The following is a 24,010-nucleotide window of genomic DNA, read 5'->3' on the forward strand; positions in this document are numbered from 1 at the left end:
GAAGTGAAGTGACTTGCCCAGAGTCACACAGCTGACAATTGGCAGAGCCGGGATTCGAACCCATGACTTCTGACTCCAAAGCCCGGGCTCTTTCCACTGAGCCACGCTGCTTCTACAGTGCTCTGCACACAGTAAGCGCTCAATAAATACGATTGAATGAATGAATGAATAGAGTAAGGGCCTGGAAGTCAGAAGGATCTGGGTTCTAATTCCAGCTCCACCATATGTCTGCTGTGTGAGCTTGGGCAAGTCCGTGTCTCCGTGTCTCAGTGCCCTCATCTGTAAAATGGGGATTGAGACTGTGAGCCCCACGTGGGACAGGGACTGCATCCAACCCAAGTTGCTGGTACCCACCCCAGCGCTTAGTACAGTGCCTGGCACTTAGTAAGCGCTTAACAAATGCCACAATCAGTATTGTTATTATTATTATTAATGTTGTTACACTAAGGAGAAGGGGAAGTGCCTCATTATGGGACGGAGGGGCCCAGGAAGACCCAGCAAAGGCCTCAGATCGGTTCTGGGGGTTCAACTCTACAGGGAGGTTCAGAGTTGGGATGACTCTATCAACAGCTTGTTGATATATACAGCACTTGTGTGTATTTGTACATATTTATTACTGTATTTTAGTAATGATGTGTCTATAGCTATAATTTTAGTTATTCTGATGGTATTGACGCCTGTCTACTTGTTTTGTGTTGTTGTCTGTCTCCCCCTTCTAGACTGTGAGCCCGATATTGGGCAGGGACCGTCTCTATATGTTGCCGATTTGTACTTCCCAAGCGCTTAGTGCAGTGCTCCGCACACAGGAAACGCTCAATAAATACTATTGAGTGAATGAATGAATGAATGGTCAGGTGGGTTGGCAGTAGGCCTGGAGGAGGCTGTGTGGTGGGAGTTAATCAGGGCCGGCCTGGGGCCGGGCGTCCTCCCTGAGGCCCGCCTGTCGGTCCGTCCTTGGCGGGGGTCACAGGTCAGACGGCTCTGCACGTGGCCGCCGTGAACCAGAACGTGGCCCTGGTGCGTGCCCTGCTGGCCCGCGGGGCCCACGTCTCCGCCCGCGCCACCGGCTACGCCTTCCGCCGGACCCCGCACAACCTCATCTACTTCGGTGAGGGCCCTCCACGCCGGCCTCCCTCGGCCATTCTCCACACAGACCTCCCCACCAGCCTCCGCCTGCCACTCTCCATACCATCCTTCCCACTGCCAGCCTCCTCCCTAAGGTCCTCCTCCCCTCCATCCTCCCCACCTCCGTCCTTCCTGCCACTCTCCGCACCATCTTCCCATTGCTGACCTCCTCCCCAATGTCCTCCTCCCCACCACCGGCCTCCCCGCCTCCATCCTCCCTTCCACTCTCCGCACCACCGGCCTCCTCCCCAACATTATCCTCCCCACTCCATCCTACCTGCCACTCTCCACACCTTCCTCCTCCCCTCCGGCCTCCACGCCATTCTCCTTACCATCCTCCCTTCAGTCCACTCCCCCTCCCTCTTTTCTTCCCCCTCCCCTTTTCCTCCCCCTCCTTCGCTCACCCATTCCTCATCCTCCCTCCTCCTTTTCCCCTGCTCAGACCCTCCCTCCATTCACCTGCTCCTTCTCCTCACCTCCTCCCACCATCCTCCCCACCATCCTCCTTGCCACTCTGTGCACCATCCTCTCTGGCAGTTTCCATACCATCCTCCCCACCATCCTCACGCCATTCTCCACACCCTCCTCCTGACTTCCTCTCCACCTCGCACTCTTCCTCCCCCTACTTCACTCACCTGCTCCTCCCCATTTCCCTCCTCCCGCCACCCTCCCTGCCACTCTCCGTACCAATCTCACACCGTTCACCACACTGTCCTCCCCTCCACCATCCACTCCCCCTCCCACTCTTCTTCCCCACTCCTTCACTCACCTCCTCCTCCCTCCTCCCTCCACTCACCTGGTCCTCCTCCCACCGTCCTCCCTGCCCTCCTCCTGGGTGCCCTCCCTTCCCCCTGGCCGTGCCCCCTCCCCGGGGCTGACCGCCCATCCCCGCCCCCCCCAGGGGAGCACCCTCTGTCCTTCGCGGCCTGCGTGGGCAGTGAGGAGATCGTGCGACTGATCCTGGAGCATGGAGCTGACATCCGGGCCCAGGACTCTCTGGGTGAGCTGTCAGGCCGTGGCTGGGCCCAGGGGGTCGGGGGGCCAAGGGTCCATGGGCCTGGGGGACCGGGAGAGGGGGAGGAGGGGGTACTGCCAGGGCCCAGGGGATGGGGACAGCTAGAGGTCTAGGGTGGAGGGAGCGGCTCGGGGAGGAGGAAGTGGGTGTGTGGGGGCAAGCAGAGCCTCAGTTTCCCCCTTGCCCCCCAGGAAACACCGTGCTCCATATCCTGGTTCTGCAGCCCAGCAAGACTTTTGCCTGCCAGATGTACAACCTGCTGCTGTCCTACGAGAAACAGGGGGGTGGCCTGCAGCCCCTCGAACTCATCCCCAACCACCAGGGCCTCACCCCCTTCAAGCTGGCGGGTGTCGAGGGCAACACCGTGGTGAGCCCCCCAACCCAACATCGCTTCTCACATCCTCAAGCATGGCGCAGTGGAAAGAGCACAGGCCTGCGAGTCAGAAGGTCGTAGTTCTAATCTTGGCTCCGCCACTTGTCTGCTGTATGACCCTGGGCAGGTCACGTCACTTCTCTGAGCCTCAGTTACCTCATCTGGAAAATGAGGATTAAGAGTGTGAGCCTCATCTGGGACAGGGACTGTGTCCAACCCGATTTGCTTGTATCCACCCCAGCACTTAGTACAGTGCCTGGCACATAATAAGCTAAAAAAATACTCATATTATTATTTTCAAAGGGGACCCTTGGGGACCCCATCCGTTTTTGCTGACCACTTCCCAGACATGGGGATGGTTAGAGACCCCCCCCTCCTTCCTGCTTACCCCCCCATCAGATGTTCCAGCACCTGATGCAGAAGAGGAAGCACGTCCAGTGGTCTTTCGGGCCGCTGACCTCCACCCTCTATGACCTGACCGAGATTGACTCATGGGGGGAGGAGCTGTCCTTCCTGGAGCTGGTGGTCTCCACGAAGAAGCGAGAGGTTCGTTTTGGGGTGGGGGTGAGGGGGCGGACCACAGGAAAGGCACCCATCGCAACCGCAGAGCAGGAGAGAACAGAAGTGGAGTGGGACGGGAATCAGCTTCCTCCCCTCCCAACAGTGCGGTCCTGGACTCTCCCTCCACAGTGTCCAGGGCCACCCCCGGGTGTCCCTTCTGGACTGTCCCGTGACCCCGGTGCCCTGGGCCTCCTCCCAGGCTCAGGACTCTAATAATAATAATAACGATGGCATTTATTAAGTGCTTACTATGTGCAAAGCACTGTTCTAAGCGCTGGGGAGGTTACAAGGTGATCAGGTTGTCACACGTGGGGCTCGCATTCTTAATCCCCATTTTACAGATGAAGTAATTGAGGCACAGAAAAGTTAAGTGACTTGCCCAAGGTCACATAGCTGACAATTGGTGGAGCTGGGATTTGAACCCATGACCTCTGACTCCAAAGCCCATGCTCTTTCCACTGAGCCATGCTGCTTCTCTCCCACCACAGTGCCCCGGGCTGCCCCTGGGTACCCTGGATTCTCCTCCCATGGTGTCTTTGTCTTCATCATCATCATCATCATCAATCGTATTTATTGAGCACTTACTGTGTGCAGAGCACTGTACTAAGCGCTTGGGAAGTCCAAGTTGGCAACATATAGAGACAGTCCCTACCCAACAGTGGGCTCACAGTCTAAAAGGGGGAGACAGAGAACAAAACCAAACTTACTAACAAAATAAAATAAATAGAATAGATATGTACAAGTAAAATAAATAAATAGTCCCAGTGTCCTGAGCCACCCCTGGATCTGTCCCCTTTAAGCACTTGTTAGTCACCCCACACTCAGCCCCCAGCACTTAAGTACATATCGGTCATTTATTTTAATGTCTGTGTCTGTAATGTATTTATATTAATATCTGTCTCCCCCTCTGGACTGTAAGCCCATTTGGGCAGGAAATGTGTATGCTGATTGTTGTATTGTAATAATCATGGTACTTGTTAAGCCCTTACTATGTGCCAAGCGCTGAACTAAGCGCTGGGCTTGATACAAGCAAATCAGCTGGACACGGTCCACGTCCCGCGTGGGGCTCACAGTGATAATCCCCATTTTACAGATGAGGTAACTGAGACATAGTGAAATTAAGTGAATTGCCCAAGGTCACGCAGCAGACAAACGACAGAGCCGGGATTAGAATAATAATAATAATAATGATGGCATTTGTTAAGCACTTACTATGTGCAGAGCACTGTTCTAAGCGCTGGAGCACTGTTCAAGGGCTTACTACGGTGTTCCGCACACTGTAGCACTCAATAAATATGACCAACTGACCGGCTGACCGCCGTCGCTTCTGGCTTTCTAACAAGTCCCAGCTGATCCCCACCAGTGAGTGACCCCTCGCCGTCCCATTCCCCCCCACCCCACCCAACCCGGCCAGGCCCGCCAGATCCTGGACCAGACTCCGGTGAAGGAGCTGGTGAGCCTCAAGTGGAAGAGGTTCGGCCGCCCTTACTTCTGCCTGCTCGGCGTCGTCTACGTCCTCTACATGGTCTGCTTCACCACGTGCTGCGTCTACCGCCCGCTGAAACCCAGGCCCGGCAACTGCACCGGGGACCGCGACACCACTGTAGCCGTGCAGAAACTGCTGCAGGTGATGGTGGGGAGGCTGGGGGGTGGGAGGACGCGGGGTGGACGGCCGGGGGTGGAAGGAGGCCAGGGGGTGGACACAGAGCCCAGAGGGGCAGAGGGCTGGGAGAGTGGGCCATGTAGCCCCGGAGACAGATATTTACACACAAACACAATCAATCAATCATATTTATTGCGCTCTTACTGTGTGCAGAGCACTGTACTAAGTGACTGGAAGAGTGCAGTACTACTACAAGGCCCTACTGAGAGCTCACCTCCTCCAGGAGGCCTTCCCAGACTGAGCCCCTTCCTTCCTCTCCCCCTCGTCCCCCTCTCCATCCCCCCCATCTTACCTCCTTCCCTTCCCCACAGCACCTGTACATATGTATATATGTTTGTACATATTTATTACTCTATTTATTTATTTATTTATTTTACTTGTACATATCTATTCTATTTATTTTATTTTGTTAGTATGTTTGGTTTTGTTCTCTGTCTCCCCCTTTTAGACTGTGAGCCCACTGTTGGGTAGGGACCATCTCTATATGTTGCCAATTTGTACTTCCCAAGCACTTAGTACAGTGCTCTGCACATAGTAAGCTCTCAATAAATGCGATTGATGATGATGATGATGATGATGATGCAGTACAATAGAGTTGGCACGTACGTTCCCTTCCCACAACAAGCTTATGGCCTAGAGAGGGAGACAGACATTATTATAAATAAATAAATTATAGATATGTACATAAGTGCTGTTGGGCTCCAGGGGGTGTGAATAAAGGGAACAAATCTAAGAGCAAGGGCCTTGCAGTAAGAATTGGGAGAAGAGGAAATGAGGGCTTAGTCAGAGAATAATAATAATAAAGGTATTAGTTAAGCGCTTACTATGTGCAAAACACTGTTCTAAGCGCTGGGGCGGTTACAAGGTGATCAGGTTGTCCCACGGGGGGCTCACAGTCTTAATCCCCATTTTACAGTTGAGGTAACTGAGGCCCAGAGAAATTAAGTGACTTGCCCAAAGTCACCCAGCTGACAGTTGGCAGAGCCAGGATTTGAACCCATTACCTCTGACTCCAAAGCCTGTGCTCTTTCCACTGAGCCACGCTGCTTCTCGGAAGGCCTCTTGGAGGAGATGTGCCTTCAATAAGGCTTTGAAGGTGGGGAGAGTGAGCTACGTCAGATATGAAGAGGGAGGGTGTTCCAGGCTAGAGGCAGGACGCGGACGAGATAAATGAGCTGGAAATACAGTGAGTAGGTCGGCATTAGAAAGTAAAGTGTATAGGCTGGGTTGGAATAGGAGAGCGGTGAGGTAAGGTAGGAGGGGGCAAGGAGATTGAGGGCTTTAAATCCAGCAGTAAGGACTTTCTGCCTGATGCAGAGTTGGATGGGAAACCACTGGAGGTTCTTGAGAAGTGGGAAAATATAGGAGAGAGGGAGGTCAGTGAGGAGGCTGATGCAGTAATCAAGGTGGGATAGAATAAGTGTTTGGATTAACACGGTAGCGGTTTGAAGAAGAGAAGGTAGATTTTAGCGATGTTGCAAAGCTTGAACCGCCAGGATTTGGTGACAGATTGATTATGTGGGCTGAATGAGAGAGAGGAACAGAGGATGACACCACGGTGATAGGCTTGTGAGACAAAGAGGAAGGCGGTGCTGTCTACAGTGATGGGAAAGTCATGGGGGAGGACAGGGTTTGGGTGGGAAGATGAGAAGCTCGGTTTTGGACGTGTTAAGGGTGAGGTGTCAGTGGGGCACCTCACTGAGAAGCAGCGTGGCTCAGTGGAAAGAGCACGGGCTTTGGAGTCAGGGGTCAGGGGTTCAAATCCCGGCTCTGCCAATTGTCAGCAGTGTGACTCTGGCCAAGTCACTTCACTTCTCTGGGCCTCAGTTCCCTCATCTGTAAAAGGGGGATGAAGACTATGAGCCCCCTGTGGGACAACCTGATCGCTGTGTAACCTCCCCAGCGCTTAGAACAGTGCTTGGCACATAGTAAGCACTTAATAAATGCCATCATTATTATTATCCAAGTAGAAAGGTCCTGAAGGAGAAATCAAGACTGCAGAAAAGGACTGAGGTCTTGGCTGGAGAGGGAGATTTGGGAATCATCCCTAAGTCTAGGCCAATATTTCTCCCACCGTCCAAGGCTGTCCTTGATTAGGGTCAGGAGGAGCTATAGGAGGTGGTGGAGGGGAGGAAGGAGAGTCCCCGCCCCCCTCCCCGCCGGTCATTCTGGGTCCCCCGGCTGAGGGGCTGTCACCCCCTACTCTCCCCATGACTTGATTGTTCCTTGCCAGGATTCGTACAAGACACCCTCAGATGCCGTCCGGCTGGTGGGGGAGATGCTGACCGTGGTCGGGGCCGTGGCCATTCTGCTACTGGAGGTGAGGGGGGAAGGAGGGTTCCAAGGAAGGGAGGTGGAGTCATCTGGGACCGTTTCTTTGGACAGCACCCCCTGACCCCCTAATCCCCAGCCGGTCTCCAACTCCATGTGGCCTCATCGGCCGTGGTCAGTAACACCGGTCTGTCCCCAGCAGATCCCGGACATCTTTAGGGTGGGAGTGACCCGCTACTTTGGACAGACCATCCTTGGGGGGCCTTTCCACGCCATCATGTGAGTGTCTTCCCCTCCCTCCTTCTCCCCCCATCTTCCCCGTCCTCTCCTCCCTCTTCCTCATCTTCCTGCCCATTTTCCCAGCCTCCCCTCCCCTCCTCTTCTTCCTGCATCGTCCTCCTCCTCCTCTTTTTCTTCTTCTCCCCATCCCCATCCCCTATGTCTGGAGAGGTTCTGATTTGTGTTTGTCATGTGTCCCCGGCTCCTCCTCCTCCTCCTTCTCCTCTTCTCTCGGCCACCGCCGCCAGCATCACGTTCGCGTGCATGATCCTGGGGACGCTGGTCATGCGTCTGACCAACACGGATGGCGAGGTAGTGCCCATGGCCTGTGCTCTGGTGCTGGGCTGGTGCAACGTCATGTACTTCGCCCGCGGCTTCCAGATGCTGGGCCCCTTCACCATCATGATCCAGAAGGTGTGAGCCCCCTCCCCTCACCCTGCCAGCCAGTGCTGGGAGGGAAAGAGCCCCCGGGGGTGGACCAGGGGAGACTACAGGGGAAAAGATGGGGGGAGGGAGTGGCTACAGGACCTTAGAAGTGATAGTCCGCTCTCCCCTGTCCCAGGGTTGGGAGAGGGATGAGGGCCCTGGGCTGCGGGCACTGACTCTCTCACCCTTCTTGTGCCCCCTTTCCCTCCCCCCCCGCCCCAGATCATTTTTGGGGATCTGATGCGGTTCTGTTGGCTGATGGCTGTGGTGATCCTGGGCTTCGCTTCTGGTAAGAAGGGCTCCGAGGGGTGGAGAGCAGAGAGGCTGGGCCAGCCTGGCAGTGCCCAGGACAGTCCCAGCCTTCCCAGTCCCACGTGCCAACTCAGCTTGTTCCACGGTGTTCTGACAGATTACTCAGAGGGTGTCGTCCCCTCCAAGACTTTCATTCTCCCCGAACCAGGGGCAGGCCGGGCACTGGTTGTACCAGAGGGTTAGAGCCCAGGTTTTGCAGTTACCCCAAAATCAGGGATGGGCAGAGCAAGGGGGGTGGGATGGGGCAAGAGGGGCCAGTCAAAGTCCATCAAATGCTACCCTCAGCCCACCCTCCCTCCTCCTCTTGATCCAAAATTGGTTGAGCATGTTGAATGAAGGGCCTTGCATTACCCAATCTGGTGCTCTAGACTTTAAGCTCGTTGTGGGCAGGGAATGTGTCTGTTTATTGTTATATTGTACTCTCCCAAGCACTTAGTACAGTGCCTGCACACAGTAAGCACTCAGTCAATACAATTGAATGAATGAATGAAGGAAGGAAGGAAGGAATCTGCACCTCCAATCTCTGCCCCTCAGGCTTATGCCAACCAAACACCAATCAATCAGTCAATCAGTACAGAGTTCTTTGTTGGGTCACTGCCACTGAGTGCTTGAAAAACACGCCCTGTCCACCAGAAAGCTTACACTCCCTGCCCAAATCCAGCTCAGCTCCAGCCCTCCATCCAACAACCAACCAGTGGTATTTATTGAGCATTTACTGTGTGTGTTTACTGCACTAAGTGCTTGGGAAAGTACAGTATTATAGAAATGGTAGACATGATCCCTGCCCACAAGGAGCTTACAATGTACAGTGGGAGACAGACATTAAAATTACAGATAGGGGAAATAGTAAAGTATAAATACGTGTACTTGAGTCCTGTATGGCTGGGGCCAATATTAAAGTGTTCTCTGTAGACTGTATGCTCCTTGTGGGCAGGGAACATGATTTGTATTGTACTCTCCCAAATATCTTAGTACAGTGCTCAGTGAACAGAAAGCGCTCAATAAGTACCATTGATTAACTGATGGATTAAAGGGTATACAGCCAAGTCCATTGATAATAGAGGGAAGTATGGATAGGGGAAATGAGGGTTTAGTCAGAGAAGGCCTCTTAGACATAATAGTAATTATTTTTATGGTCTTTGTTTGATTTGATTGAATATTTCTTGAGCCCTATGTGCCAGGTACTGTACAAAGCGCTGGGAAGGGTAAAAGCAAATCAGGCTGGAGAGTTCCTTATCTATCTCACGTGGGGCTCACAGTCTCAATCCCCATTTTACAGATGAGGGAGCTGAGGCCCAGAGAAGTTAAGTGACTTGCCCGAGGTCACACAGCAAACAAGTGTTGGGGCCGGGATTAGAACCCATGACTTCCTGACTCCCAAGCATGTGCTCGATCCATTAGGCCACGAGATATGATTTTAGGAGGGTTTTGAAGGAGAGAAGAGCGGTGGACTGTCAGGTATGAGTGGAGAGGGAGTTCCAGGCCTGGGGGAGGAAGTTGCAAGGATTTGGCAAAGAGAAGCAGCGTGGCTTAGTGGCAAGAGTACGGGTTTGGGAGTCAGAGGTCATGGGTTCTAATCCCGGCTCCAACACTTGTCTGCTGTGTGACCTCGGGAAAGTGTGACTTTGGGCAATTCGCTTGACTTCTCTGTGACTCGGTTCCCTCATCTGTAAAATGGGGATTAAGACAGTAAGCCCTATGTGGGACAACCTGCTCACCCTGTATCTCCCCCTGTGCTTGGAACAGTGCTCGACACATAGTAAGTACTTAACAAATACCATCATTAATTTAATTCATTTAGACGAGATTGAGATACCGCGAGGGTGTTGGGGAAGTAGGCCTCAGGTGATCCCAGTACCAGCCTCTTTGAGGATTTTCTGATAGCCAACAGGCTTCCCGATGGTATTTATTAAATTTACTATGTGTCAGGCACTATTCTAAGCGCCAGGGTAGACTCAAGCTAATCAGATTGGACATAGTCCCTGTCCCTCATGGGGCTCACAACCTTAATCCCCATTTTACAGATGTGGTAACGGAGGCCAGAGAAATTAAGTGACTCGCCTAAAGTCACCCAGCAGACAAGTGGCACTGCACAGTGTGTGTGTGTGTGTGTGTGTGTGTGTGTGTGTGTGTGTGTGTTTCTTTCCACTTGTCCTGGGGCCCAAGGAGCCTCACAGGCCAGAACTCGAACTCTGACCACTGCAGGAGCGGATCCCGCAGTCATTCATTCAGTTCATCCGGTTGCATTTCTTGAATGCTTGCTGGGAGCAAAGCACTGGACTAAGCGCTTGGGAGAGAACGCTACAATAGTAAACGGACACATCCTCTGCCTGCGATAATAATAATCATAATGATGGCATTGATTAATCACTTACTATGTGCAAAGCACTGTTCTAAGCGCTGGGGAGGTTACAAGGTGATCAGGTTGTCCCAGGGGGAGCCCACAGTCTTAAACCCATTTTACAGATGAGGGAACTGAGGCCCAGAGAAGTGCAGTGACTTGCCCAAAGTCACACGGCTGACAAGTGGCAGAGCCGGGATTTGAACCCATGACCTCTGACTCCAAAGCCCGGGCTCTTTCCACTGAGCCACGCTGCTTCTCGTTCAGCCACTGCCCACCCAGTCGTCTTTCCCAAAGTCCCCCGGGGAGCCTGAGGTCCAACTGGATTCCCCTAGCTGTCCTCGCCCCCGTCCCACCTTCCTAACCGTAACCCTAACAACCATCACCCTAACAACCGTCACCCTAACAACCACCGTCACCCTAACGGCCAGCCCCGGGGCCGGGCAGCCTTCTACGTCATCTTCCAGACGGAGAATCCCAGTAAACTGGGCCACTTCTCCGACTACCCCATGGCGTTGTTCAGCACCTTCGAGCTGTTCCTGACCATCATCGACGGCCCGGCCAACTACGAGGTGGACCTGCCGTTCATGTACTGCGTGGTGTACTCGGCCTTCGCCGTCATCGCCGCCCTGCTCATGCTCAACCTGCTCATCGCCATGATGGGCGATACCCACTGGCGCGTGGCCCACGAGCGGGACGAGCTCTGGAGGGCACAGGTGGGTCGGCCGCCGGCCGGTGGATGGGGTCACGGCCTTGGGGGAGAGGGCTGGGGGGGCGGGGCCGTCTCTAGATGCTGCCGACTTGGACTTCCCAAGCGCTTAGTACAGTGCTCTGCACACAGTAAGCGCTCAATAAATACGACTGAATGAATGAATTTATTTTATTTTGTTAATATGTTTTGTTGTCTGGCTCCCCCTTCTAGACTGTGAGCCCGCTGTTGGGTAGGGACCTTCTCTGTCTGTTGCCGATTTGTACTTCCCAAACGCTTAGTAGGGTGCTCTGCACACAGTAAGCGCTCAATAAATACGACTGACTGACTGACTGAATGAATGAATGAAAGTACATTTCAGCAACAAAGAGAGACAATCCCTGTCCACAAAGGTCTCTTAGTCTAGAAGGGGGGGACAGACATCAAAACAAGTAAATAGGCATCAATAGCATCAATATAAATAAATGGAATTATATATTCATATGCATATAAATCATTATTAAAATAGATAGAATTATAAATATGTACATATATGCACACAAGTGCTGTGGGGGGGTAGAGCAGAGGGAGCGAGTGGGGGCGATGGGGTGGGGAGGGGGATCTGAGGAAAAGTGGGGCTTAGTCTGAGAAGGCCTCTTGGAGGAGATGGGCCTTCAGTAATAATATTGGCATTTTGTTAAGCATTTACTATGTGCCAAACACTGTTCTAAGCACTGGGGTAGATACAAAGTAGTCAGGTTGTCCCCCGTGGGACTCACAGTCTTCATCCCCATTTTACAGAGGAGGGAACCGAGGCCCAGAGAAGTTAACTGACTTGCCCAAGGTCACACAGCTGACAAGTGGCGGAGCCGGGATTAGAACCCACGCCCTCTGGCTCCCTAGCCCGTGCTCTTTCCACTGAGGCACGCTGCTTCTCTAGGGCTTCAGTAGGGCTTTGATAGGGGGGAAGAGTCATTGTCTGTGGGATTTGAGGAGGGAGGGCGTTCCAGGCCAGAGGCAGGACATGGGCCAGGGGTCGACGATGGGACAGACGAGAACGAGGCCCACTGAGGAGGTTAGCGGTGGCAGAGGAGTTGGGGGGTGCTGGCTGGGATGGAGGAGGACAGAAGGGAGGTGAGGGAGGAAGGGACGAGGTGATGGAGAGCTTTATAGCCAATGGTGAGGAGTTTCTGTTTGATAACGCTTAGAACAGTGGTTAGCACATAGTAAGCACTTAATAAATACCATCATCATCATTATTATTATTATGGTGCAGGTGAGGGGTTGTGGACGGAGCCCCTGTGGGATTGGGAGGCGGGGGGTGAGGCCGGGCAAGTGAGCCGGCTCCCCTCCCCTTTTCTTCTCCCCTTCCCCCATGCCACTGCTCCCTCCTCCTTCCCACCCTCGGGATCCCTGCCCCCACCCCCACCCTGGGGCCCTGTCTCTGTCTCCCCCCTCTCTGTCTCGTCCTAATACAGGCTCTGACCCTCCCACCAGATCAGTCAATCAATCAATTGTATTTCTTGAGCGCTTCCTATTCATTCATTCAATCGTATTTATTGAGCGCTTACTGTGTGCAGAGCACTGTACTAAGCGCTTGGGAAGTACAAGTTGGCAACATATGGAGACGGTCCCTACCCAACAGCGGGCTCGCAGTCTAGAAGGGGGAGACAGAGAACAAAACAAAACATATTAACAAAATAAAATAAATAGAATATGTACAAATTAGAGTAATAGAGTATACATCTGTGCTACATTCATTCATTCATTCAATCACATCTATTGAGCGCTCACTGTGTGCAGAGCACTGTACTAAGCGCTTGGGAAGCACAAGTCGGCAACATAGAGAGATGGTCCCTACCCAACAACGGGCTCACGGTCTAGAAGGGGGAGACAGGCAACAAAACAAAACGTGGACATGTGTCAAGTCATCAGAATAAATAGAAGCAAAGCTGGATGCACATCATTAACAAAATAAATAGAATAGTAAATATGCACAAGGTTAATAAACAGAATAATAAATCTGTACAAACATATACACAGGTGCTGTGGGGAGGGGAAAGAGGTAGGGCGGGGGGATGGGGAGGGGGAGAGGAAAGAGGGGCCTCAGTCTGGGAAGGCCTCCTGGAGAGCACTATACTAAGCGCTTGGGACAGTGCACTACAACCCATCCTCTCCCACCTTGATTACTGTATCAACCCCCTTTGCTGACCTCCCAACCTCCTGTCTCTCCCCCCTCCAGTCATCATCATCATCATCATCAATCGTATTTATTGAGCGCTTACTATGTGCAGAGCACTGTACTAAGCGCTTGGGAAGTACAAATTGGCAACATATAGAGACAGTGCCTACACAACAGTGGGCTCACAGTCTAAAAGGGGGAGACAGAGAACAAAACCAAACATACTAACAAAACAAAATAAATAGAATAGATATGTACAAGTAAAATGAATAAATAAATAGAGTAATAAATATGTACAAACATATATACATATATACAGTTGCTGTGGGGAAGGGAAGGAGGTAAGATGGGGGGATGGAGAGGGGGACGAGGGGGTCCAGTCAGAACCCATGAGCAGTCCATACATTGCACTGCTGCCCGGATCATTTTTCTACAGAAACATTCAGCACATGTCTCCCCACCCCTCAAATAAACTCCAGTGGTTGCCCATCCACCTCCACATCAAAACAGAAAGTCCTCACCACTGACTTTAAAGCAGTCCATCATCTTGCCCCCTCCTACCTCACCTCGCTTCTCTCCTACTAAACCCAGCCCGCACAATTCCCTCCTCTGATTAGCATTAACCTCTCACGGTGCCTCCATCTCACTTATCTCTCCACGGACCCCTGGCCCACGTCCCACCTCTGGTCTAGGACGCCCTCCCTCCTCAAATCCCACAGACAATGACTCTCCCCTCCTTCAAAGCCCTATTGAAGGCACATCTCCTCCAAGAGGCCTTCCCTGACTAAGCCTTCCTTTCCCCTTCTCCCACTCCCTTTTCCCTTCTCTCACTCCCTTTTGTGGCACCCTGACTTACTCCCTTTATTCATTTCCCCCCCGCCAGCCTCACAGCACTTATGAACATATTCATTCATTCAATCAATCATATTTATTGAGCGCTTACTGTGTGCAGAGCACTGTACTAAGCGCTTGGGAAGTACAAGTTGGCAACATATAGAGACGGTCCCTACCCAACAGTGGGCTCACAGTCTAGAAATATCTGTAATTGATTTATCTATATTAATGTCTGTCTCTCCCCTCTAGACTGTACGCTGGTTGTGGGCGGGAAAAGTGTCTGTTTATTGTTGTATGGTTCTCTCCCAAATGCTTAGTACAGTGTTCTGCTCATATTAAGCGCTCAATAAATAAGATTGAATGAACAGAATTAGCAGAAACGTGCCCCACCTACAGTGAGTTTACAGTCTACAGGGCACGATAGACATTAATATGAATAAATGAGTAATTTATAATGTATAATTTAAAGATACGTACACAAGTGCTATGAGGTTGGGGGTAGGAAGAATATTGAGTGTCCAAAGGTCACAGATTGAGATGCGTAGATTACGCATGTCTCACAATCCATAACCTTGGCATTATCCTTGACTCCACTCTCTCATTCAACCCACATATCCATCACCAAATCCTGTCGGTCCCACCTTCATAAGGTCACTAAAATCTGCCCTTTCCTCATCATCCAAACTGTTACCAAGTTAATACAATCATTCATAATTTCCCACCTAGATTACCGCAATCAGCCTTCTTGCTGACCTTCCCACCTGCTGTCTCTCCCCACTCCAGTCCATACTTCACTCTGCTGCCCAGAAAATCTGTCTACGAAAACATTCTGGACATGTCACCCCGCTCCTCAAAAAACTCTAGTAGTTGCCCATCCACCTCCACATCACACAAAAACTCCTCTCCATTGGCTTTAAAGCAGCCCACCAACTTGCCCCCTCTTACCTCACCTCACTTCTCTACTTCTCCATTCCAGCCCACACACTCCGCTCCTCTTGTGCCACTAACCTTCTCACTGGGCCTCCATCTCGCCTGTCTCGCCACGGACCTCTGGCCCATGTCCTGCCTCCTCAAATCCGACAGACAATGACTCTCCCCCTCCTCTTCAAAGCCTTATTGAAGGCCCATCTCCTCCAAGAGGCCTTCCCAGACTTAGCTCTTGTCCCCATCTCCCACTCCCTTCTTCGTAGCCCTGACTTGCTCCCTTTGCTCTTCCCCCCACCTTCCCATCCCCACAGCACTTATGTCCAGATCTGTCATTTTATTCATTTGTATTGGTATCTGTCTTCCCCCCACCCCGCCAGACTGTGAGCTCATTGTGGGCAGGGGTTGTCACTGTTTATTAATAATGATGGCATTTGTGAAGCGCTTACTATTGCAAACCACCGTTCTAAGTGCTGGAGAGGATACAAGGCGATCAGATTGTCCCACGTGGGGCTCGCAGTCTTCATCCCCATTTTACAGATGAGGCAACTGAGGCACAGAGAAGTTAAGTGACTTGCCCAAAGTTTATTGCTGTATTGTACTTTCCCACGGGCTTCTGTAGTGTTCTGCACACAGTAAGTGCTCAATAAACACGATTGAATGAATGAATGAGAGCCGGGAATAGAGGGCTTGATCAGGGAAGGCCTCTTGGAGGAGATCAATCAATCAATCAATCGTATTTATTGAGCGCTTACTGTGTGCAGAGCACTGTACTAAGCACTTGGGAAGTACAAGTTGGCAACATATAGAGACAGTCCCTACCCAACAGTGGGCTCACAGTCTAAAAGATGTGACCTTAATAATGCTTTGAAGGTGGGGAGAGTTGTGGCCTGGCATCTACAGAGGGAGAGGAGTTCCAGGCTAGCGGGACAATGTGGGAAAGGGGTCGGCGGTGAGCTAGACGACCAGACGGGAGCTCAATAAGTAAGCTGGTGATAGTGGAGCGGGGCGTGCGGGATGGGCTGCAGTAGGACATCAGTGAGGTGAGGTAGGAGGGGGTGACCTGATGGACGGCTTTAAAGCCGCTGGTGAGGAGTTTCTGTTTGGTGCGGAAGTGGACGGGCAACCACGGGAGGTTCTTGGGGAGCGGGGAGACCTGGGCCCAACGTTTTTGTTGCTAAGAGCCCCACGCTGCGGGCCTGTGCCTCGCCCTGATCTGCGGCCTTGTCCCGCAGGTGGTGGCCACCACGGTGATGCTGGAGCGGAAGATGCCGCGCTGCCTCTGGCCCCGCTCGGGGATCTGCGGGCGCGACTACGGGCTGGGCGACCGCTGGTTCCTGCGGTGAGTGAGTATGCGGGGTGGGGGGCTGAGGACCACTGGGTCCCGCGGGGAGTGAGTGTGCGGGGGGACGGGGCTGAGGACCACTGGGGCCTGCGGTGAGTGAGTGTGAGGGAATGGGGCTGAGGACCACTGGGTTCTGCGGGGAGCGGGTGGGACCTCTACACCTCCTGTCCCCTCCCCTGGCAGACAAATTCCCCACTCCCACCCCCTCTGCCCCTTCCACTCCCCCACCCCGTCCATCGCCCGCCCCACTCCTTCCATCCCCCTTCACCCCCCTTGCCCCCCCCCAATTGATTTCCTCCCTGAGACCATCCCCAGGCCCACTGGGTGGCAGTTGTGTTCCTCGGTGTCTTCAATTCAATTCAACCGTATTTATAGAGCGCTTACTCTGTGCAGAGCACTGTACTAAGCACTTGGAAAGCAAAATTCAGCAACAAATAGAGACAATCCCTGCCCAACAACGGGCTTACAGTCTAGAAGGGGGGGAGGCAGACATCAAAGCAAGTAAATAGGCATCAATCTAAGTAAATAGAATTATAGATATATACACGTCATTGATAAAATAAATAGAATAATAAATAAGTAATAATAATAATCATCATCATCATCATCATCAATCGTATTTATTGAGTGCTTACTATGTGCAGAGCACTGTACTAAGCGCTTGGGAAGTACAAATTGGCAACATATAGAGACCGTCCCTACCCAACAGTGGGCTCACAGTCTAAAAGGGGGAGAATAATGATAATGATGGTATTTGTTAAGCGCTTACTATGTGCAAAGCACTGCTCTAAGCACTGGGTCACACAAGGTGATAACGTTGTCCCACGTGGGGCTCACAGTCTTAATCCCCATTTTACAGATGAGGGAACTGGGGCCCAGAGAAGTTGTGACTTGCCCAAAGTCACACAGCTGACAATTGGCGGAGCGGGATTTGAACCCATGACCTCTGACTCCAAAGCCCGTGCTCTTTCCACTGAGCCACGCTGCTTCTCTAATAAATGATAACACGTGGATAAATAATAACACGCTGCTTATCTCATAAATGATAGCATTTATTAAGCGCTTACTATGTGCAAGGCACTGTTCTAAGCGCTGGGGAGGTTACAAGGTGATCAGGTTGGCCCACGGGGGGGCTCACAGTCTTAATCCTCATTTTACAGATGAGATAACTGAGGCGCAGAGAAGTTAAGTGACTTGCCCAAAGTCACACAGCTAAGTGGGGGAGCTGGGATTTGAACCCATGACGTCTTACTCCAAAGCCCAGGCTCTTTCCACTGAGCCACGCTGCTTACACAAGTGCCGTGGGTCAGGGAGGGGGGTAGAGCAGAGGGAGCAAGTGGGGGCCAGGGGAGGGGAGGAGGAGCAGAGGAAAAGTTTAGTCCTGGAAGGCCTCCTGGAGGAGGTAAGCTGTCAGTAGGGCTTTGAAGGGAGGAAGAGAGCTGAGCCTGTCTTCTAGACTGTGAGCCTGTTGTTGGGCAGGAACCGTCTCTATATGTTGCCAACTTGTACTTTCCAAGTGCTTAGTACAGTGCTCTGCACACAGGAAGCGCTCAATAAATACGATTGAATGAATGAATGAATGAATGAATATTTGGAGGAAGGGCATCCCAGGCCAGAGATAGGATGTGGGCCAGGGGTCAACAGCGGAACAGGCAAGAACGAGGCCCAGTGCGGAGGTTAGCGGAGGCAGAGGAGCCGAGGGTGTGGGCTGGGCTGGAGAAAAAGAGAAGGGAGGTGAGGTAGGAGGGGGCGAGGGGATGGACAGTTTTGAAGCCAATAGTGAGGAGTTTTTGCTTGATACTTAGGTGTTGCCTGGTGTGCGTAGAGGTGCCTCAGTTACCTTATCTGTAAAATGGGGATTAGGATTGTGAGCCCCATGTGGGACAAGCTGATCACCTTGTATCCCCCCCACTGCTTAGAACAGTGCTTTGCACATAGTAAGTGCTTACTATGTGCAAAGCACTGTTCTAAACTCTGGGGAGTTTACAAGGTGATCAGATTGTCCCACGGGTGGCTCACAGTCTTAATCCCCATTTTACAGATGAGGGAGCTGAGGCACAGAGAAGTTAAGTGACTTGCCCAGTGTCACACAGCTGATAACTGGTGGAGTTGGGGTTTGAACCCATGACCTTTGACTTCAAAGCCTGTGCTCTTTCCACTGAGCCAGGCTGCTTCTCTAATCTCACTGATCTCTCTTGGCCTCCGCATTCATTCATTCATTCATTCATTCAATTGTATTTATTGAGTGCTTACTGCGCGCAGAGCACGGTACTAAGCACTTGGGTCGGCAACGTATAGAGATGGTCCCTACCCAACAGTGGGCTCACAGTCTGACCTGTATCTGTAGAGACAGTGATAGTTGGACAGTCCACCCTTGGTCATTCTCACTGGGGGGGAGAAGTGGAGGGCACCTAAATAGTGCTTAACAAATACCATTATTATAGGTTTTTTTATTATTATTATTACTTAATTTTTCTGTGCCTCAGTCACCTCATCTGTAAAATCGGGATTAAGACTGTGAGCCCCAAATAAAACAGGGAATGTATCCAACCTGATTAGCTTGTCTCTACCCCAGCGCTTAGAACAGTAGTGGGCAGTGATTGTCTTTCTTGATTGCTGTATTGCACTTTCCAAGCGCTTAATACAGTGCTCGGCACACAGTAAGCACTCAATAAATACGATTGAGTAATAATAATGATGGCATTTGCTAAGTGTTTAGTGTGTGCCAAGCACTGTTTTAAGGGCTGAATAATGACAGTTTGTTAAGCACTCACTCTGTGCCAAGCACCGTTGTAAGCGCTGGGGTAGATACTAGGTAATCAGGTTGCCCCACGTGGGGCTCACAGACTTAATCCCCATTTTACAGATGAGGGAACCGAGGCCCAGAGACTTGCCCAAGGTCACACAGCAGACAAGTGGCGGTACCGGGATTAGAGCCCGCGACCTCTGACTCCTGAATGGTAGTGGCTAGAGCATGGGCCTGGGAAGCGGCGTGGCTCAGTGGAAAGAGCCCGGGCTTCGGAGTCAGAGGTCATGGGTTCAAATTCCTGCTCCACCAATTGTCAGCCATGTGACTTTGGGCAAGTCGCTTCACTTTTCTTGGCCTCAGTTCCCTCATCTGTAAAATGGGGATGAAGACTGTGAGCCCACCATGGGACAACCTGATCAGCTTGTAACCTCCTCAGCGCTTAGAACAGTGCTTTGCACATAGTAAGCGCTTAATAAATGCCATTATTATTATTATTATTATTATTATTATTGGCCTGGGAGTCAGAGGATGTGGATTCTAATTCCGGCTCTGCCACTTGTCTGCTGGGTGACCTTGGGCAAGTCACTTCACTTCTCTGTGTGACATTGGGTGAGTCAATTTACTTCTGTTTACTTCTTACTTTTAGACTGTGAGCCCACTGTTGGGTAGGGACCGTCTCTATATGTTGCCAATTTGTACTTCCCAAGCGCTCAGTACAGTGCTCTGCACATAGTAAGCGCTCAATAAATATGATTGATTGATTGATTGATTCTGTGGGTGACCTTGGGTAAGTCACTTCACTTCTCTGTGTGACCTTGGGTGAGTCAATTTACTTCTGTGGGTGACCTTGGGCAAGTCACTTCACTTCTCTGTGTGACCTTGGGTGAGTCAATTTACTTCTGTGGGTGACCATGGGCAAGTCACATCACTTCTCTGTGTGACCTTGGGTGAGTCAATTTACTTCTGTGGGTGACCATGGGCAAGTCACATCACTTCTCTGTGTGACCTTGGGTAGGTCAGTTCACTTCTCTGGGCCTCAGTTCCCCCACACAAGCCCTGCCCACACATGGCTCCTTCCCCACAGGCCCCGCCTCCCTCTTGGCTCCGCCTCATAAACCCCACCCTCCATCTTGGCTCTGCCCCTATAGACCCTGCCCACCACTTGGCTCCTCCCCCACATGCCCCGCCCTCCATCTTGTCTCAGCCCCCACAGACCCCGCCCTCCATCTTGGCTCCGCCCACGCAGACCCCGCCCACTACTTTCATTCATTCAATCAATCAATCAATCGTATTTATTGAGCGCTTACTATGTGCAGAGCACTGTACTAAGCGCTTGGGAAGCACAAATTGGCAACATATAGAGACAGTCCCTACCCAACAGTGGGCTCACAGTCTAAAAAGCTCACAGTGGGCTTCTTCATTCGAAGAAGCAGCGTGGCTCAGTGAAAACAGCACGGCCTGTGGAGTCAGAGGTCATGGGTTCGAATCCCGACTCCACCACATGACGGCTGTGTGACCTCGGGCAAGTCACTTAACTTCTCTGAGCCTCAGTTACCTCATCTGGAAAATGGGGATTGATTGTGAGCCCCACGTGGGGCAACTTGATCACCTTGTATCCCCCCCCCAGCGCTTAGAACAGTGCTCTGCACATAGTAAGCACTTAACAAATGCCATCATCATTCGGCCGATTTACACCGATTAACCTATTTTGCACCATACTTGTCGATAACACCCCCTCAGTGGTTAGAACAGTGCTCTGCACATAATGCCATCATCATCATTATTATTATTCATTCAATCGTATTTATTGAGCGCTCACTGTGCACAGAGCACTGTACTAAGCGCTTGGGAAGTCCAAGTTGGCAACACATTGAGACGGTCCCTACCCAACAGTGGACTCACAGTCTAGAAGGGGGAGACAGACAACAAAACAAAACATATTCACAAAAGAAAACACTTGGTCTCCTCCCCCCCAGACCCCTCCCTCCCTCTTGGCTCCTCCCCCGGAGACCCCGCCCTCCCTCTTGGCTCCGCCCCCACAGGCCCCGCCCTCTCTCTTGGCTCCTCCCCAACAGGGCCCGCCCTCCATCTTGGCTCTTCCCCCCACAGACCCCTCCCTCCCTCTCGGCTCCACCCCCACAGATCCCGCCCACCATTTGGCTCCTCCCCAGAGACCCCTCCCTCACTCTCGGATCCGCCCACGCAGGCCCCGCCCTCCATCTTGGCTCCGCCCCCACAGGCCCCGCCCTCTCTCCTGGCTCCTCCCCAACAGGGCCCACCCTCCACCTTGGCTCCTCCCCCCACAGACCCCTCCCTCCCTCTCGGCTCCGCCCACGCAGACCCCGCCCACCACTTGGCTCCTCCCCAGAGACCCCTCCCTCACTCTCGGCTCCGCCCACGCAGGCCCCTCCCTCCCTCTTGGCTCCTCCCCCAGAGACCCATCCCTCCCTCTTGGCTCCGCCCCCACAGACCCCCTCCCTCCCTCTCGGCTCCGCCCCCACAGATCCCACCCACCACTTGGCTCCTCCCCAGAGACCCCTCCCTCACTCTCGGCTCCGCCCACGCAGGCCCCACCCCCCATCTTGGCTCCTCCCCCCAAAGACCCCGTCCTCTCTCTTGGCTCCTCCCCAACAGGGCCCGCCCTCCACCTTGGCTCCTCCCCCCACAGACCCCTGCCTCCCTCTCGGCTCCGCCCACACAGACCCCGCCCAACACTTGGCTCCTCCCCAGACACCCCTCCCTCCCTCTCGGTTCCGCCCACACAGGCCCCGCCCTCCACCTTGGCTCCTCCCCCACAGACCCCGCCCCCTTTCCCCTCCGGCCCCGCCCCGTCCCCTCCGGCCCCGCCCCGTCCCGCCCGCCCCGCCCCCCGACTGAGCCTTGCCCGGTCCGCAGGGTGGAAGAGCGGCACGACCAGAACCCGCTGCGCATGCGCCGCTACGCCGAAGCCTTCAAGTGCCCGGAGCGCGAGGAGCTGGAGCAGGCCTCCGACGGGGCGGCCCCGACCCTCTGCGCCCCCTGCTCCTCCTCCTCCTCCTCCTCCTCCTCCTCCTCCTCCCCGTCCTCCTCTTCCTCCTCTCCGTCCTCCTGCTGCTCCTCCTCCTCCTCCTCGTCCTCCTCCCGCGGCTGGGACCTCCTCCGCCGCAGCATGATGGGCCGCGTCAACCCGGGCCTGGACCTGGGCGAGGGCGACGGGCCGAGGGTCTACCACGTGTGAGCCCGCCGCCCCCAGGAGGGCCTCCGCCCGCCTCCGCCCGACCTCGGCCCAGTCCCTTCATCCGGAGACAGACTGGATCGTCTGGTCCCCGGTGGGACAACCTCAGCGCCTCCTCCCATCTCCCCCGGCGCTCGGCACAGAGTCCGTCATCGTTATTACCATTATTGGGAGTCAGAGGCCGTGGGTTCTAATCCCGCCTCCGCTGTGTGACCTTGGGCGAGCCGCTTCACTTCTCTGGGCCCGCGTGACCTCATCTGGAAAATGGGGATGAATCAATCAATCAACCAGTCGTATTTATTGAGCGCTTACTGTGTGCAGAGCGCTGGACTAAGCGCTTGGGAAGTACAAGCGCTATGCGCTAGAGAAGCAGCGTGGCTCAGTGGAAAGAGCCCGGGCTTTGGAGTCAGAGGTCATGGGTTCAAATGCCGGCTCCGCCAATTGTCAGCTGTGTGACTTTGGAAAAGTCACTTCACTTCTCTGTGCCTCAGTTACCTCATCTGTAAAATGGGGATGAAGACTGTGAGCCACCCGTGGGACAATCTGATCACCTTGTAACCTCCCCAGCGCTTAGAACAGTGCTTTGCACATAGTAAGCACCTAATAAATGCCATTATTATTAAGTACAAATTGGCAACATAGAGACAGTCCCTACCCAACAGTGGGCTCACAGTCTAAAAGAGGGGGCTCGCAGTCTAAAAGAAGACTGTGAGCCCTACATGGAATAACCTGATCACCTTGTATTTACCCCAGTGCTTACAACAGTGCTTGGCACAGAGTGAGCGCTTAATGGGTACCATAATTATTATTAGTAGTAGTATCCCGCAGGAAAGTGAGGAGGACCTCCTCCGACCCCCTGGCCTACGGGAACATGGAACCCAGTTTGCAGCCCCGCTCCTCACGCTCTGCGGCAGCGGGGAGCCACGGACCGGGGGGATGTGGGGTGGGGAGGGTCCAGTCAGCGGGAGTCCCTGCAATTTGGCACCCCCGGCCCTTCAGGGGGCAAATTGAGGAGGGGCAGAAGGGGGTCGCCCAGTAACAGCCTGGTTTTTGGGAGGGGGAAGACAGCAGCGTGGCTCAGTGGATAGAGCCATCATCAATAAATACGATTGATGATGATGATGATGATGATAGAGCCCAGGCCTGGAAGTCGGAAGGTCATGGGTTCTAATCCCGGCCCTGCCACATATCTGCTGTGTGACCTTGGGCAAGTCACTTCACTTCTCCGTGCCTCAGTTACCTCGTCTGTAAAATGGGGATTAAGACTGTGTGAGCCCTATGTGGGACAGGGACTCTGTCCAACCTGACTACCTTGTATCTCTCCCAGGGCTTAGAACAGTGCTTGGCACATAGCGCATAACAAGGACCGTAATTATTACTGTTATTACCAGCCAAACCAGGGGGGCCCAGGAGGAGCTGGGCATAGTTAGGGCCTCCATCGCCTCTTCCCTTAGAGTGTTGACTTCTAGTGCCCGCCCAAGGCTCAGCCAGAGAGCATGTAGGCTCTCTAGGTATTTGCCTCCGACATGGCTTGTGTACATGTCGATGTGCATAAAGGCACCCCATGGGCTTTGTGTCTGTGCCCAGACCTTTACCGCCTTGGCGCAGACCGGAGTCCTGATACTTTGCTGCCTAGCCGTGTCCTTGTGCCTCTGTCCCCACTCCGGTCCCCCAGGCCCTCAGCAGCCAACACTGCTTAGAGAAGCAG

The 24,010-nt window shown here is 53.0% G+C and overlaps 1 protein-coding gene across 1 annotated transcript in view; it reads left to right on the forward strand.

The window, feature by feature from the left end:
* TRPV5 (transient receptor potential cation channel subfamily V member 5) overlaps positions 1–22,447 on the forward strand; it is a 37,918-nt gene extending 15,471 nt beyond the window's left edge. Inside the window, exons 4-15 of the mRNA XM_038770152.1 lie at positions 971–1,108; positions 2,027–2,125; positions 2,332–2,507; positions 2,913–3,059; positions 4,489–4,701; positions 6,971–7,057; positions 7,211–7,287; positions 7,536–7,701; positions 7,936–8,002; positions 10,814–11,082; positions 16,230–16,336; positions 21,984–22,447. Of these exons, the coding sequence (XP_038626080.1) occupies positions 971–1,108; positions 2,027–2,125; positions 2,332–2,507; positions 2,913–3,059; positions 4,489–4,701; positions 6,971–7,057; positions 7,211–7,287; positions 7,536–7,701; positions 7,936–8,002; positions 10,814–11,082; positions 16,230–16,336; positions 21,984–22,305 (1,868 nt within the window). The 3' untranslated portion in view covers positions 22,306–22,447. The remainder of the gene's footprint in view (positions 1–970; positions 1,109–2,026; positions 2,126–2,331; positions 2,508–2,912; positions 3,060–4,488; positions 4,702–6,970; positions 7,058–7,210; positions 7,288–7,535; positions 7,702–7,935; positions 8,003–10,813; positions 11,083–16,229; positions 16,337–21,983) is intronic.
* Positions 22,448–24,010: the final 1,563 nt, after the last annotated feature.

The sequence above is a fragment of the Tachyglossus aculeatus genome, chromosome 2 (assembly GCF_015852505.1).
Source record: "Tachyglossus aculeatus isolate mTacAcu1 chromosome 2, mTacAcu1.pri, whole genome shotgun sequence".
Classification (NCBI taxonomy): Eukaryota; Metazoa; Chordata; class Mammalia; order Monotremata; family Tachyglossidae; genus Tachyglossus; species Tachyglossus aculeatus.